General features: G+C 57.4%; 5 protein-coding genes across 5 annotated transcripts; 3 read left to right on the forward strand and 2 right to left on the reverse strand.

Annotated features, from left to right (window-relative positions):
• Nucleotides 1–164: 164 nt before the first annotated feature.
• BJ171DRAFT_487547 (WD40-repeat-containing domain protein) lies at nt 165–2,900 on the forward strand. The gene is made up of 8 exons (XM_053109306.1): nt 165–333; nt 573–753; nt 1,083–1,298; nt 1,480–1,607; nt 1,739–1,939; nt 2,069–2,142; nt 2,272–2,364; nt 2,496–2,900. The coding sequence occupies exons 1-8, from the start codon at nt 331–333 to the stop codon at nt 2,596–2,598; spliced, it is 999 nt and encodes a 332-aa protein (XP_052970959.1). The 5' UTR covers nt 165–330; the 3' UTR covers nt 2,599–2,900.
• Nucleotides 2,901–2,963: 63 nt separating this feature from the next.
• On the forward strand, nt 2,964–5,544 carry BJ171DRAFT_487549 (uncharacterized protein). The gene is made up of 3 exons (XM_053109307.1): nt 2,964–3,595; nt 3,819–4,023; nt 4,236–5,544. Exons 1-3 carry the CDS (start codon nt 3,128–3,130, stop codon nt 5,264–5,266), a joined length of 1,704 nt encoding a protein of 567 aa, XP_052970960.1. The 5' UTR covers nt 2,964–3,127; the 3' UTR covers nt 5,267–5,544.
• A 539-nt stretch (nt 5,545–6,083) lies between these two features.
• Nucleotides 6,084–7,870, reverse strand: BJ171DRAFT_471227 (uncharacterized protein; the record flags this gene model as incomplete). Its single annotated transcript, XM_053108601.1, has 4 exons — nt 6,084–6,120; nt 6,284–7,158; nt 7,357–7,598; nt 7,792–7,870. 4 exons carry the CDS (start codon nt 7,868–7,870, stop codon nt 6,084–6,086), a joined length of 1,233 nt encoding a protein of 410 aa, XP_052970961.1.
• A 1,396-nt stretch (nt 7,871–9,266) lies between these two features.
• Nucleotides 9,267–10,146, reverse strand: BJ171DRAFT_487551 (uncharacterized protein). The gene has a single exon (XM_053109308.1). The coding sequence runs from the start codon at nt 10,137–10,139 to the stop codon at nt 9,393–9,395; it is 747 nt and encodes a 248-aa protein (XP_052970962.1). The 5' UTR covers nt 10,140–10,146; the 3' UTR covers nt 9,267–9,392.
• Nucleotides 10,147–10,281: 135 nt separating this feature from the next.
• BJ171DRAFT_487553 (uncharacterized protein) lies at nt 10,282–11,878 on the forward strand. Its single transcript, XM_053109309.1, has 5 exons — nt 10,282–10,625; nt 10,730–10,869; nt 10,976–11,226; nt 11,383–11,589; nt 11,714–11,878. The coding sequence occupies exons 1-4, from the start codon at nt 10,382–10,384 to the stop codon at nt 11,564–11,566; spliced, it is 819 nt and encodes a 272-aa protein (XP_052970963.1). The 5' UTR covers nt 10,282–10,381; the 3' UTR covers nt 11,567–11,589; nt 11,714–11,878.
• The last annotated feature ends 462 nt before the right edge of the window (nt 11,879–12,340 follow it).

Genomic DNA, 12,340 nt, shown 5'->3' on the forward strand with positions numbered 1-12,340 from the left:
CGGGCAGGGAACGGCGAGCCACAGGCCCAAAACCGGGGCCGATCGCGGGCGGATCCAGCCACCCGATCCGCGGATCGAGCCGCACTCCAGTGCGGTTGCACTTTTTTTTTCGCGTTCGCCTTTTGCGGCCCAGTCGGGCGTTTGTCTGTTCGGGTCTGTGGAGACGCAAAAACTTGTCCCGAACGACCTCTGTCGACGACACATCCACTCCCGCCTGCTCACGACCTGCTTTGGCTCGTCGTCCCTGCAAGTCCTCCGTCTTCGACAGAACCCGTTCGCCGTCGCCTCCCGCCTGCCGGCCAGCTTCCCCTCCTTCCGTACAGATCAGCCATGGTCAGTCACCGTGCTCGTGGCCGTCAACAATGCTCCTAGATCGCAGCCGATGTCGCCTGCTCTCGATCGAGCGGACGCTCGCTCGGATCGTCGACGCTGCTCTCCATCTCGTCGCTTGTCATCACAGGCCATGGATCGGACCTAGTATCATGCGTGCTCTATTCTGGCCCAATCTGGTCCTGACCGTGATCTGCACCGCTTGCATTCTGTCTCTCTCCTTCCTCCCCCCTGCTCCACAGAGACCCATCCTGCTCAAGGGACACACCCGCTCGCTGACAAAGATCAGATACAACCGAGACGGCGATCTCCTGTTCACTGTCTCGAAGGACTCTACACCCTCGGTCTGGTTCTCCCACAACGGCGAGCGCCTGGGCACATACAATGGCCACAACGGCACCGTCTGGGACCTGGATATCTCCGGTGAGTTGCACCGGATCCACTGTCCCGAGACAAAGGAATCGCAGCGGCGTCGTATCCATGGACAGCGCTACGTCAATACCTGGCCTGGCCGGATGCCTCGCTTTTGTGCAGATGCATATTCACCCACTCACGCTGCATCGACTTCTCTATCTTGCCGTCTCGGGATTGTCGATTCGACTGCGGCCCTTCGTGCGGACACCGATTGCGCATCAACTCGAATCGATTCGCCCATGGCTCTCTCGCTGTGCTCGGACACAATACTCGCGATCTGGACTCTGTGGCTTCATCCCCACCACTCAATGCACCCACCCCGCTGCTCGCCATCCCAGTCGACAGCCGACGCCTCCTGACCGGCTCCGCTGACCAAACCTGCAAAATGTGGGACGTTTACACCGGAAAGTGTCTCTTCACCTGGAACACCCGCACTGCCGTCCGTGCTGTTTCTTTTGCCGAAGGCGACAAGCAGGCTCTCTTCGTTACCGATGCCGTCATGGGCCAGCCCTCGACCATCCACATTGTCCCCATCGAAGACAACGTTGCTGACCGTATGGACCGTTCCTCTGATCGATTGATTGATGTGGCATTTTCTGAGCTGCTGCAGACACGGTTGCTACTGGCAGCGTGACAATCGGATCTCCTCGACTGCTGCTTCTGCCGTCGCTGTACAGCCAGATTCCAGAGTCCTGGATAGCTCGCTGATCGTGGCTTCTTCTCGCCCGTCTCCAGAAACCGAAGAGCCCGTCAACAAAATCATCATCACCGGATCAAAGGCCACCGTCGCTGTTTGGTGTTCCCTCAACGAATACATCTTGACGGGCCATGAAGACGGCTCAATATCGCTGTGGGATCCTGCCGTAAGTACCGTCGGCAGATGCATACCCCGTGCGTCGCATCCTTGGCCTGCCGATATGATGCCTGGTATTTGCAGCATGGCCAACTAATGTTCCTCCCCTGTCGCATCCTGGAATGGACTACCGCGTCTCAGACCGGCAACCGACTCAAGCGGGTGGAGAACCACAAGGCCACCATCCAGGACATTCAGTTCTCCAAGGACAAGACCTTCTTCATCACAGCCTCGCGAGACCACTCGTGTCAGATCTATGACACGGCCACTCTGAAGGTTCTGAAGCAGTTTGTTACCGAGCGACCCTGCAACGCCGCCGCGATCTCTCCCATCCGACCGCACGTACGTGTTACCCGCTCTGCATTCACCGAGAATGGAGAGGAGCATTGCCCACCCCTTGCTTCGATACAAGGGCTTGAGCTTCGATCTGGCGCTGATTGGAAATGTCTGTCTTGTTCTGGTTCGCGACAGATCATCCTCGGTGGTGGTCAGGACGCCATGACCGTCACCCAGACCAACGTCAAGGAGGGCAAGTTCGAAGTCCGGTAAGTCGGATTGTGACGCCGTGAAGGTTCCAGGGCGCATCATGGTACCCCCTCACAGTCTCGTGCCCGAAGGTGGTCTGCCCCATGGCCCGTCCTGTCGCTCATTCTTGTTGTCATGATGACCGACAGATTCTACCACCAAGTCTTTGAGGAGGAGATTGGCCGTGTCAAGGGCCACTTTGGTCCCATCAACACGCTGGCATTCCACCCTGATGGCAAGAGGTAGGCAGCGGCCTGTTCCCGCACTCCTCACTCTGCACCCGAGTGACTGAGATCAAATGCTGAGATCGAGCGCTGGATGCTCAGTGTACCGTCCCGCTGACACTGCGCTCCTGTCTCTATTCTCATCACAGCTTTGCTTCGGGCGGTGAGGATGGTTACGTTCGGCTGCATCACTTTGACGACGACTACTTCACCTTCAAGTTCGAGGAGGAGAGTCTCGAGAACTACGCCTAGAGGCTCTGAGCTGCGTGTCTGCCGATCCCGGCCAATGTCTGTCTCACTCTTTGGCTGTCAGTGTCGCCGAGAGAGCCTTGTCTACTCCCGAGCGATCCTGCCGAACCCGAGTGGAGGATGTGTGGTAGGATCCGCCGCGGCTGTGTGAAACGGTTTTTTGTGATGGTTGAATGGTTGCCACAGTACCGAGGGGCCACGATTCTGCTCTGCGCCCGATGCGGGATCCATGTATGTAGTTCTCCCAAGAAACAAATAGCAAAAAATAAAACGTGGCGGGGGAGCACCCGACGTGTTCCACACTGCTCTTGGAGGTGGATGGGGCCAAAGGGAGGAAGAAGAAAAAAAAAGAGTCATGACTCTTTTGGCGGGCACGTGGCGACCGATCTGATGCTCGTTCAGATCAGTTCGGATCAGATCGGTCGACTGCCAACCCAGCATCCACTCCAGCGCTCGACTCTCGATCCGTCTGGCTGCTGCAAGCCGCACAACAACGCCTGCACCCACTCGAGTCTGGCTTCAAGTCCCCCGCATGGCCTCCCTGACATTCTCTGCTGCCAAGCGAAAGGCGCTCTATTCCCTGGTCGAGCGGGCTCGGATCTCTGACGACTCAACCAGCCGATCCGATGCCTGGGTCTGCTGTGGGCACACCTTTGCCCTGCTGCCCGAGATCTCACGGCACATCAGCCGAGATCATGCCGCCGATATCTTACAGGCCCTGGACTCTCTGCTAGCAACGCCCTCCAAGTCGCAGGACTCAAACGGCACCTCGGAACATGGCCCAAGCGACGACCGTGCTCATGGCGAGGAGCAAGATCGTCGAGCCTCAGCACCGTTCACTGGACGGAGAGCCGCAAAGGGCTCATCAGACTCGGTGGCGCTGCGTTGCCAATGCGACGGCTCTGGGACGGTGATTCTGTTCTACAAGTATTGCGCCGTCGATGACCCCACGGATTTCTGCAAGGCGATGGAGCGGCTCTGTGCCGGTTTGACGGGCAAGGTATTATCGAGGCCGCTCTGGTGGAGACCGCTCTGGTGGAGGTCTCTCCTATGCATCCGCCCAAAGGTTGCATTCATGGTGGTCCAGGGCAATGGATCTTGATGAACCATCAACCAATGTCTGGATCCAAGCCCAGCAGCGGGTTTCTGACGGTGCCTTGACTTGGGTTGCTCCAATTACCAACCACTCACCACTCACTCACCCACTCACTCACCCACTCAAGGTTCGAATCTCGTCCGAAGGACTCAACGTCACCCTGGCCGGATCGGACGACGATATTGACAAGTTTGTCCAAGCCTTTGCATCCTTGCCAATCTTTGGTGATTCCGATTGGGGATGCTCGAGCGGCAACACCAATTCGGATGGCCGGCTCGAGTGGACGCCCCAGCTCTACTGCTTTTTCAAGCCAAGTCCTGGATGCATCCATGGTAATAAGCCGAACTTGATTGCAATATTGAGGGCATTGGGATGGAGGTGCTGCGCTGTGCAAGGCGTCGCTGCAACTCAAGGTCTCGGAGAGTGCATGTGGGCAAGCAGACCATATCGTGCATGGGGTCACTATGGGATCACTGCGGGATCGCTGGACACGATGCACTAGATTCAAGTGGACTGATGGACTTTTGCTTGATCCGTTGGCCAGTCTTTGATTCGCTCTCGATCAAGGCCGTCCCTGAGATCTGCCCACTGGGCCTGAACAACTCGGTCCAGACGCCCAGTACCATGCGGCATCTGGGAACAGACACACCCAAGCTCGTTGGTCTAACACCGCCAGAATTCCATCAGAAGCTGAGCCAGGCCCTCGACGACCCCAATAACTATCTGATTCTCGACACCCGCAACTACTACGAGTCCAAGATCGGCTTCTTTGAGGGGGCTGTCCTGCCGCCGATTCGCAAGTTCTCGTCGTTTCCACACTACTTTGAGACCAACCGCGACCAGCTCTTGAGCGGGAAGAAGGAAATCATCACCTACTGCACAGGCGGGATTCGGTGCGAGAAAGCATCTGCGTGGGTGATGGAGCAGACGGACATGCCCGTGTACATGCTCGAGGGCGGCATACACATGTACATCGAGTGGATCAATGGACGAGCACGGAACTCGGATCCGCCGGGTTCGACTCTGTCGGCCTCGGCAGTCAGCAGAGAATCACAGCTTCTCGATATTCAAAAGCATCTCTACAACCCCATCGCCGGCAACGACGAGACCGAGGCGGCTGGCCAGGAGTTCAACCCGCCCCCAGCAAGCTCCACTGTCAGCCTCTTTCGCGGCAAAAACTACGTCTTTGACGCTCGACAGTCCCTTGGACTGATCCCCGAAGCATGCGGCCCGGAGTCGAGCCCCGTTTCGCAGTGCCAGCAGTGTCGGAAGCCACAGGACCACCTCGCCAAATGCGCGGGACAGGGTTGCCACTTGCTGATCGTTGTCTGTCCCGACTGCTTGCGCTCGATCCAGAAGCAACAGCCGGCCGATCCCAGTGGTGGCCTCTATTGCTGTCGGGGCTGCCAAGCAATGCAAGCCGAGTTTATGCTGCACCAGAGCTGCAACTCACCAGATACAGGCGCGAATGCCAGAAGATGGAAACGGAGGATATGTGACTGCGAGAATGAGCGGCGACAGCAGATTGACGAACACAGCATGCCCAGAACGAAACAGGATGACACCCATCTGTGATCTTCACATCAACCCTGCCATCAGCAGAGTGATCTGTAGACCCAGTAGAGAAGCCATGCGATTATTACGGTCTTGGCTGTTAATCGGGTGGCTTTGATTGATGAAGCAAACCCCGAATAGATGCGGCGAATCTGCTTTGGTGATGATCAACCGACATTGGTGTCACGATGCAAACGTGTGGTGCATGCATTCAACCACCTCGACAGCTTTGTACAGCGTTTCCAAAATGAAATGGAACACCTGCCCACAACCCATTTGTCAGCGTGGTATGCGATGGCATGCGTCTAACTATGCCATAAGAAATATAACAGATCACTTTGGCAGCCTCCGAGTGAAGACCACCGGTCGCAGTGCAGCGATGCGAAAATCGAGGGCGTTGTGCTTGGCCATGACTGCAATGAGTGGGTGGGTGTATTCAGGTCACAGAAAAAAGCCCTGTCATGGCTCAAAACGGGGTGTCCCATTTCATTTTGGAAACGCTGTAAAAGGTGTGCTTTCTTGACTTCGATATCGTTCGATAGAAGACACATACACAGAAAGTAACAATATATTATCGATGAACTACGGACAGCTTTGAGGGTACAATCACACTGGATAGCATTGCCATGGCCGCCGACTTGGGCCATGGAGCCAGACAGAGATCATAGAGGGCGGCGGAAGAAAGTAGCGGGGAGGCAGAGGAGAAGAGGAACCCGAGACACAGTCCCGGGCAGTGGGGGATAAACGGATCGACGCCAGCGGGTAAAGAATACAACAGAGCAAGGTACAAGGTCGAGTGGTTTGAAGGATAGAGATTCACTTTGATCGGGCCAGGTTCTCAGTCGAGGAAGCGCTGGCCAGAGACAGCAGTGTTGCTGTAGTAGTATCAGATACTACTTCAACAACAGTGTCCACACGATCAATCACCTTCATAGAATGGATGGGTGGGTTGTTTACCAGGAGCAGGGGTAGTTAACGCCCGAGACACAGGTGGTGCCAGCAGGGCAGTTGTAGGCATAGGAGTTGCCGCCAACGCACCACAAGTAGCTGGTGGAGCTCTGGCAGACATAGCTGTTGGGAGCGGCACCGGTGCAGCTGCCCGAAGGAGGAGGAGGAGGAGGGTTGACGGAGGGAGTGGGACCACTGGTGGTCTTGACGGGCTTGGTGGTGGTGGTGGTCTTGACAGGCTTGGTGGTGGTGGTGGGCTGGTTGCCAGCAACAGTGAAACCAAAGGTCTGGCTGGTGGCGCCAATGCCGGACTGGCCATATCCGATCCAGAAGAAACCGCTGGTTCCCCAAGAGGGGCCCCAAGAGTTCTTGCAGAGCCAAGCTTGGTTGGTGTCGTCCCAGCCAACAATGGCGACGGCGTGACCGCCGAGCTGCTGGTTGGACTGCTGCATGTAGATTTGGTTGTTGCTGCAGCAGTTCTCAAAGTCGCTGTAGACAGTGAAGGCGGTAAAGACAGCGCCATAGGCCATGATGTGCTGCTTGAACTGGTCGACGCTGCTGAAGGAGTTCTCAGAGATGCCACCAGTGCGAGAGCAGCTGCTGTCGGTGCAGCTCTGGTCCTGGCCGGTGCCGGCAGTGTAAGGGAAGCACTGCTCAGTGACAACACCGCGGCTGGAGATGGCGCTGGCGGCCGAGCTTGGGTACCAGCCAGTGCTGCACTGAGCCTGGCCAGCGGCAAGGCAGAAGAAGATGTCGGCCTCGGAGACGATGATGGAGGTTCCCTGGCTCAAGAAGGTACTCTCGACGGCGGCGGCCGAAGAGAAGGCGACACAGCTGCCGCACTGACCCTGGTCCTTGATGGGCGAGACCCATCCCGAGCTGCGAGAGTCCCAGGAAGTGGGCAGAACGGCAGCGAGGACGGCCTCGGACTGGGTCTGGGTGTCTTCAGCAGAGGCACCGTTTCCCTGGTGGCAGTTGATGGAGAGTGATTGAGTGAGCGAATGGGTGAATGAGGTGGATGGCAAGAGCATGGCATGCACCAATGTACCAATGCACCAATGCACCAATGCACCAATGCACCAATGCACCAATGCACCAATGCACCAATGCACCAATGCACCAATGCACCAATGCACAAGCATTCTGTCGCGCCGAGTACTTACAAAGACGTTCTGGCGGATCGACTCGACCGACTTGTCAGAGACGATGGAACCCGAGAGGAGGCTGGCATCAATGCCGCTGTGGAGGTGGCTGCGGACTTGCTGGACGAGACCCTGGAACTGCGAGTCGTTCTGGCGAGCAAGGTACTGGGAGTGGAGCTGGCTCGACTCGGAGGCCATGATGGCAGTGTTCTGGGTGGAACCAATGACCTTGTCGAGGCTCTTGACGTACTTGCTCCACTTGCCTGTAGGATGGGTGGCAGTGGGTGGTGAGTATGTTGGATGGGTTGCGTGGCAGTGAGTGTGGAGAGTGTGGAGAGTGTGGAGAGTGTGGAGAGTGTGGGAACAGAACACCCAAGCAATCAAAACACCCAAGCAATCAGAACACTCATCAAACACACCAGCCAGGGGTGTGGGAAACAGATCGGGCGGCAGTACCTTTCTTGACAGAGGCGGCATCGGCCGAGGCAGCAATGCCAAGGAAGAGAACGACGGCGGCGGCAGCGTTGACGAGCATGGCTGGGGTGGTTGCGGGTGAAGGAGGAGGGATTGAAGGAGGAGAACTTTGATGAGGACTGAGGGACGCTGGAGCGGGTTGAGCGCAGGGTCGGTGGTGGCCGAGACGGAGGGCGCTCGGGCGGCGCTTTTTATGCTCGACTTTGGCCCGGCATCGCCCAGCCCCCCCCCGGCACCTTCGATGCAGCCATCGATCGTTCGCGATCCCAACCGACAGCAGAAACGCATTCTCACCATTGGCGGCTCGGTGCCGACCTTGTTCCCATCATCTGACCATGAGCCTTTCCGTTTTTTGTGCCCAGCGATCATTTGACCGGCGCCCACCGACCCGCCCACCGACAGGCCCACTCCACCACCCCCCCACGGTCTGGACAGACATCCATTGCTGTCTGCGAGCCCCCCTCTCAGCACAGCGTCCATCTCTGCAGCAATGTCCATCGTCCTTGCGATGCTGTCCAGTGTCCTCGTGTCCGGGGTGGCTCGCCGGCTGGGCGGGCCGTGGGCGCGCCTTGTTGCGGCACGCGCCCGTGCGCGGTCCTCTGGTCGTCGGCAGCCGACTCAACCGAGCATCGGCTGACCCACCGCCCTTGTGCTGGGCTCGGAACGAATGACGAACGGGTCCTCAGTCGCGGATGCTTCTCACAAGAAGGTCGGGGCGGGAACATCAGCGGCAAACGATTCCCACTGAAGGTCCAATGGCGACTGCGTCTTCGACATTGGCTTCCCACCCGACGCTGCTCCGTGCTGCCCCGTGCTGTGCTATGCAACTCCACTCTGCACACAACCGCATCTCCTGCGGCCCAGGCTCACACATGGTGCGAATCGAGTGCTTCCCACCAGGTCGCCCCCCAGACTTTCTGCTTTCCGATTTGCGCATGGGCGAGCCATCGGGCCTGTGTGCGACATGCTGCCTTGATCATTCTGTCGTCTGCCGCGGTCGTCTGCTGATCCCTCCAGCACCGCCGCTCTGTCCTGGAACGAGTCCCGAACGAGTCCTGAATGCAGTCGCATGCCAGTCGGTGGCGCCAGATGGTCCATGGTCGCCCTTGGCCGTCCATGGCGGCTTTCCAGCACTGTCCCTCTTCCCACGTCCCATTCTTCGATCGGCCTCGTCGATGCGCCCCCTCTCCACCACACGGCCCTGTTCATTTCGCTCGACGATGCCCGTCTGGGAGCAGGTGGCTCCTTTCCTTTCCATTTGCCCGCACACAAGATCCGACACGTTCGCATTTCATCTCATCTCGTTCCATCCCATCTCGTCCCATCTCGTTCCGTCTCGACTCCCCGCGGTGGACCTCTTTCCCTTCGCAGAAGGCCGAGCAGCTCACATGGTGGGGTCATGCGTCCGCAATCCAGCACAGCCGCGACTGCAGCCAATCGATGCTGCTTGTTATGTCTGATGTATTTCGACTTTCCCAGACGAGCTGCCCCCGAGTTCTTTCTCAAAGTGCCTCGGCTCATGGTGATGCTCGCCCTGCATCCAGACGCAGTCATCGCCGGCACATGCTCCGCCGGCCAGCAGCTCACTGAACCGTGAAGAATCGCTGTGGCCCCGTCAGATGCCTCTGGGGCCCCTCTCGCTCCTGGGCCAGCCGCCCTGTCTTCATTGCTGGAACGCAAGCATGATCCTGCGGCGCTCGGTGCGCCAGGCAAATTCTCCTTCCGCATGCCCTGCACTCCATCGGAACCAGCGTCGTTTTCGAGCAGCCTTGAACGTGACATCGGCTTGCCTTCTTTGCTGCTTTTCTCCTTGCGTTGTATGCATCGCAGTCATGCGGGGCCACTTCGGTGCCGGACAGGGGCTGCTGGCATTGTCCGCACACCTGCACGATCCGGCTGGGTCTTCCGGTGCAATCCGGGTGATCCTTTGTCTCGCGATGTTCGTGGCAATACTCTTTCCGACAGAACCCGCATCGCACGGGCAGGTAGTCTAACCGGTGGCATTCCGGGACGGCGCAGTGGCGGCCAAGTTCATGGAGCTCCATTGTGACGGGAAAGGGGGGGGTTGTTCCTGCTGGAGGTGCGCTGGCTATTGGTCTTCCAAACAGAGCGAGATGAGAGTAGAGACGGCAATGTCGATACCGGATGTGCGGTGCTGCTTGCTGCTTTGCTGTTACGGTGGATGGATGCATGCTCTGAACCGGTGCTGCCCTCGGCCTCATATACAGCCAACTGCCACCCCCCTGGTCGAGGTGCTGCGGCTGCAACAACCCTGGTTGATCGACCTTGGCGCTGACAAATGGACGAGAGCCCTCTGCTTCCAGTCGCATACCCGACTCGCCAGGTGCTTCGAGCACCTTCCGATGCGACTCTACTGGGCTGCACTGATTGTTATGGCTGGCTTTGGGCGATCGGGCCGCTTCAGCTCTGCCTAAGCTCCGAGACATCCTGCCAGAGATATCCCACCGTATCCAGGGATTCTACACGTATCAATCGGACTAGCTCCACAAGCGCCATCGATTCTAACTACCCAGGGCGGGGCAGTGCAGCCTCGTCGTACTTCCAAACTACAATGCCAAGTAGAGCAGCAATGACGAAGCGTTGGACTCTAAACATGTCGAACTCTCAACAGCGAGAGATAGCCCACAATTGCACGACGTTTCGGCCCAGGCCCCATCACTGGGTGCCTCGATTGCTCTCAAGGATGTATTGCTTGTGTGGAGTAAACGGATGGAGCATTCATTTCTCGGACGGTGGGATGGTGGGTAGACCCACTCGCTTCTGCCCAGGCATGTTGCCGAGAAGGCCGCTCGTCGCTGGTGAGAAGAGAAGCAAAGACGTCAGTCTGGGTCAAAGTCGAGGTACTGCCCTTGGGAGCCCATTCGCCGCCACTCTGCTCTGCAACATCGACGTATCGTACTCGAGTTTGGCTTGCTTCTCCGCGGAAGGATCAGCTTGAGGTCTTCGGGAGAGAGTGTGGTCCCGTGGTTGATGGCATTGTTGAGCCTCTGTGTCCGTTTTTGCGAGGCTTTGAGGTCCTTTCTCAGCGAGTTGATTTCTCTGCCCGTTCAGAGGTCGGCAGAAGTCTCAGCGCAATGTCAAGCGAGCACAAAGTGCTCAAACATGTACCTCGCTCGGTATCGACGCTCAGGCTCCAACCCCTTACGTTAGCAACGCTACGTTTTCTTGCATGATCCGGAGATTCTCGGCGTATCGGTTGGATGCTCCTTTGTTCAGCTCGTGGCGGAGGGTCTTGGCGGTGCTCTCGAGATGCTCTCGCTGCTGTGCTTCTTCTATTTCGTCGTCCTTGGGGCCGTCCTCACTTTCGTTGGCGGGAGCCAGTGCAGCCTCGGGCGGCGGCTGTGGTAGCTCATCTGGGGTATTGGCATACTTATGGAACATCGCCACGACCTTTTTCTATTGGGGGGTGGGGAACATGGGCGTTAGTGGAGCCATCGCTCTGCCTTGGCCCATATGCTTGCCGACAGTGCCTGCAGAGTTGCCCGGCTGAGATGTCTACTGAGTTGCCCAATATGACATATGCGTGCAGTTGTGCTTCAGCAGCCCAGATACCTTGGTCATATCCAAATCCTCGGGATCCTTGCCGAGCCCTTTGAGATCACCTTGGATGCGTCGGAGGATCGACCGGACCTCTCGCCCCTTCCATGTCTCAACGTTGGCTTCGTGCTCGGTCGCCTTCACCTTCATCAAGAGGTCCTGGATGGCCGTGTTGAGGACATCGTGCCGCTTGTGGTAGGCGTGCAGTTCGATGTCCATTTCCTGCACCAGGCCAAGCAGCGCTCAGTGAGTGATCCTGACGGACGCTACAACTATGCAGCACACCCTCTTCAGTCCTCCTGCCTCGCCTACAAGCGCAGATCGAGCCTGTGTTGGCGGCGCTCACCTTGATTTGGTTGGACAGGGTGACAATGTCTCGCTCACGGGGCTCAACCTGCTTCTTGAGCTCCATGATCTTGTAGTCCAGCACAAACTTGAACTTTTCGAGCTCTTGGTTCTTTTTCTTGAGGTCGTAGATTCTCTTCTCCTTGTCCTGGATAGTATCGTCTCGCTCTTGCATCTGGAACAGGCGTGCGAGTGAGTGAGTGAGTGAGTGAGTGAGTGAGTGAGTGAGTGAGTGAGTGAGTGAGTGAGTGAGTGAGTGAGTGAGTGAGTGAGTGAGTGAGTGAGTGAGTGAGTGAGTGAGTGAGTGAGTGAGTGAGTGAGTGAGTGAGTGAGTGAGTGAGTGAGTGAGTGAGTGAGTGAGTGAGTGAGTGTGTGTGTGTGTGTGGGGCGACTTGGAGATGTTGCAACAAGTCGTCTCCGACACCAGAGGGCCATCTCGGTCTCTCACAGTCGTCGCTCAAACTCTTGCATCCACTCATACATTCATCCATTTGTGCTTGTGTGTCTGGCTCTGGCGCTTACCTCACGCTTGACACCGACAATGTCCTTCTCAAAGCTCTTGATGATCGAATGGAGTCGCTTCTCTTCGTAGAACATCTTGGCAAGCTCTTGCTTGTGATCCTCAATC

Source organism: Polychytrium aggregatum, assembly GCF_025602895.1.
Source record: "Polychytrium aggregatum strain JEL109 chromosome Unknown BJ171scaffold_3, whole genome shotgun sequence".
In the NCBI taxonomy this organism is placed as follows: Eukaryota; Fungi; Chytridiomycota; class Chytridiomycetes; order Polychytriales; genus Polychytrium; species Polychytrium aggregatum.

Bases quoted from the DNA above. Each gene is read 5' to 3' on its own strand.
- BJ171DRAFT_487553 (XM_053109309.1), top strand. From the start codon at position 10,382: ATGCCAAGTAGAGCAGCAATGACGAAGCGTTGGACTCTAAACATGTCG. The intron at 10,870-10,975 runs CTGCCCGTTCAG...CCAACCCCTTAC, and splicing joins TTCTCAGCGAGTTGATTTCT to GTTAGCAACGCTACGTTTTC. The intron at 11,227-11,382 runs CTATTGGGGGGT...CAGCCCAGATAC, and splicing joins AACATCGCCACGACCTTTTT to CTTGGTCATATCCAAATCCT.
- BJ171DRAFT_487551 (XM_053109308.1), bottom strand. From the start codon at position 10,139: ATGCGACTGGAAGCAGAGGGCTCTCGTCCATTTGTCAGCGCCAAGGTC.
- BJ171DRAFT_487547 (XM_053109306.1), top strand. The intron at 1,608-1,738 runs GTAAGTACCGTC...ACCGCGTCTCAG, and splicing joins TATCGCTGTGGGATCCTGCC to ACCGGCAACCGACTCAAGCG. The intron at 2,365-2,495 runs GTAGGCAGCGGC...TTCTCATCACAG, and splicing joins TTCCACCCTGATGGCAAGAG to CTTTGCTTCGGGCGGTGAGG.
- BJ171DRAFT_487549 (XM_053109307.1), top strand. From the start codon at position 3,128: ATGGCCTCCCTGACATTCTCTGCTGCCAAGCGAAAGGCGCTCTATTCC. The intron at 3,596-3,818 runs GTATTATCGAGG...CACCCACTCAAG, and splicing joins GTGCCGGTTTGACGGGCAAG to GTTCGAATCTCGTCCGAAGG. The intron at 4,024-4,235 runs GTAATAAGCCGA...TCCGTTGGCCAG, and splicing joins AAGTCCTGGATGCATCCATG to TCTTTGATTCGCTCTCGATC.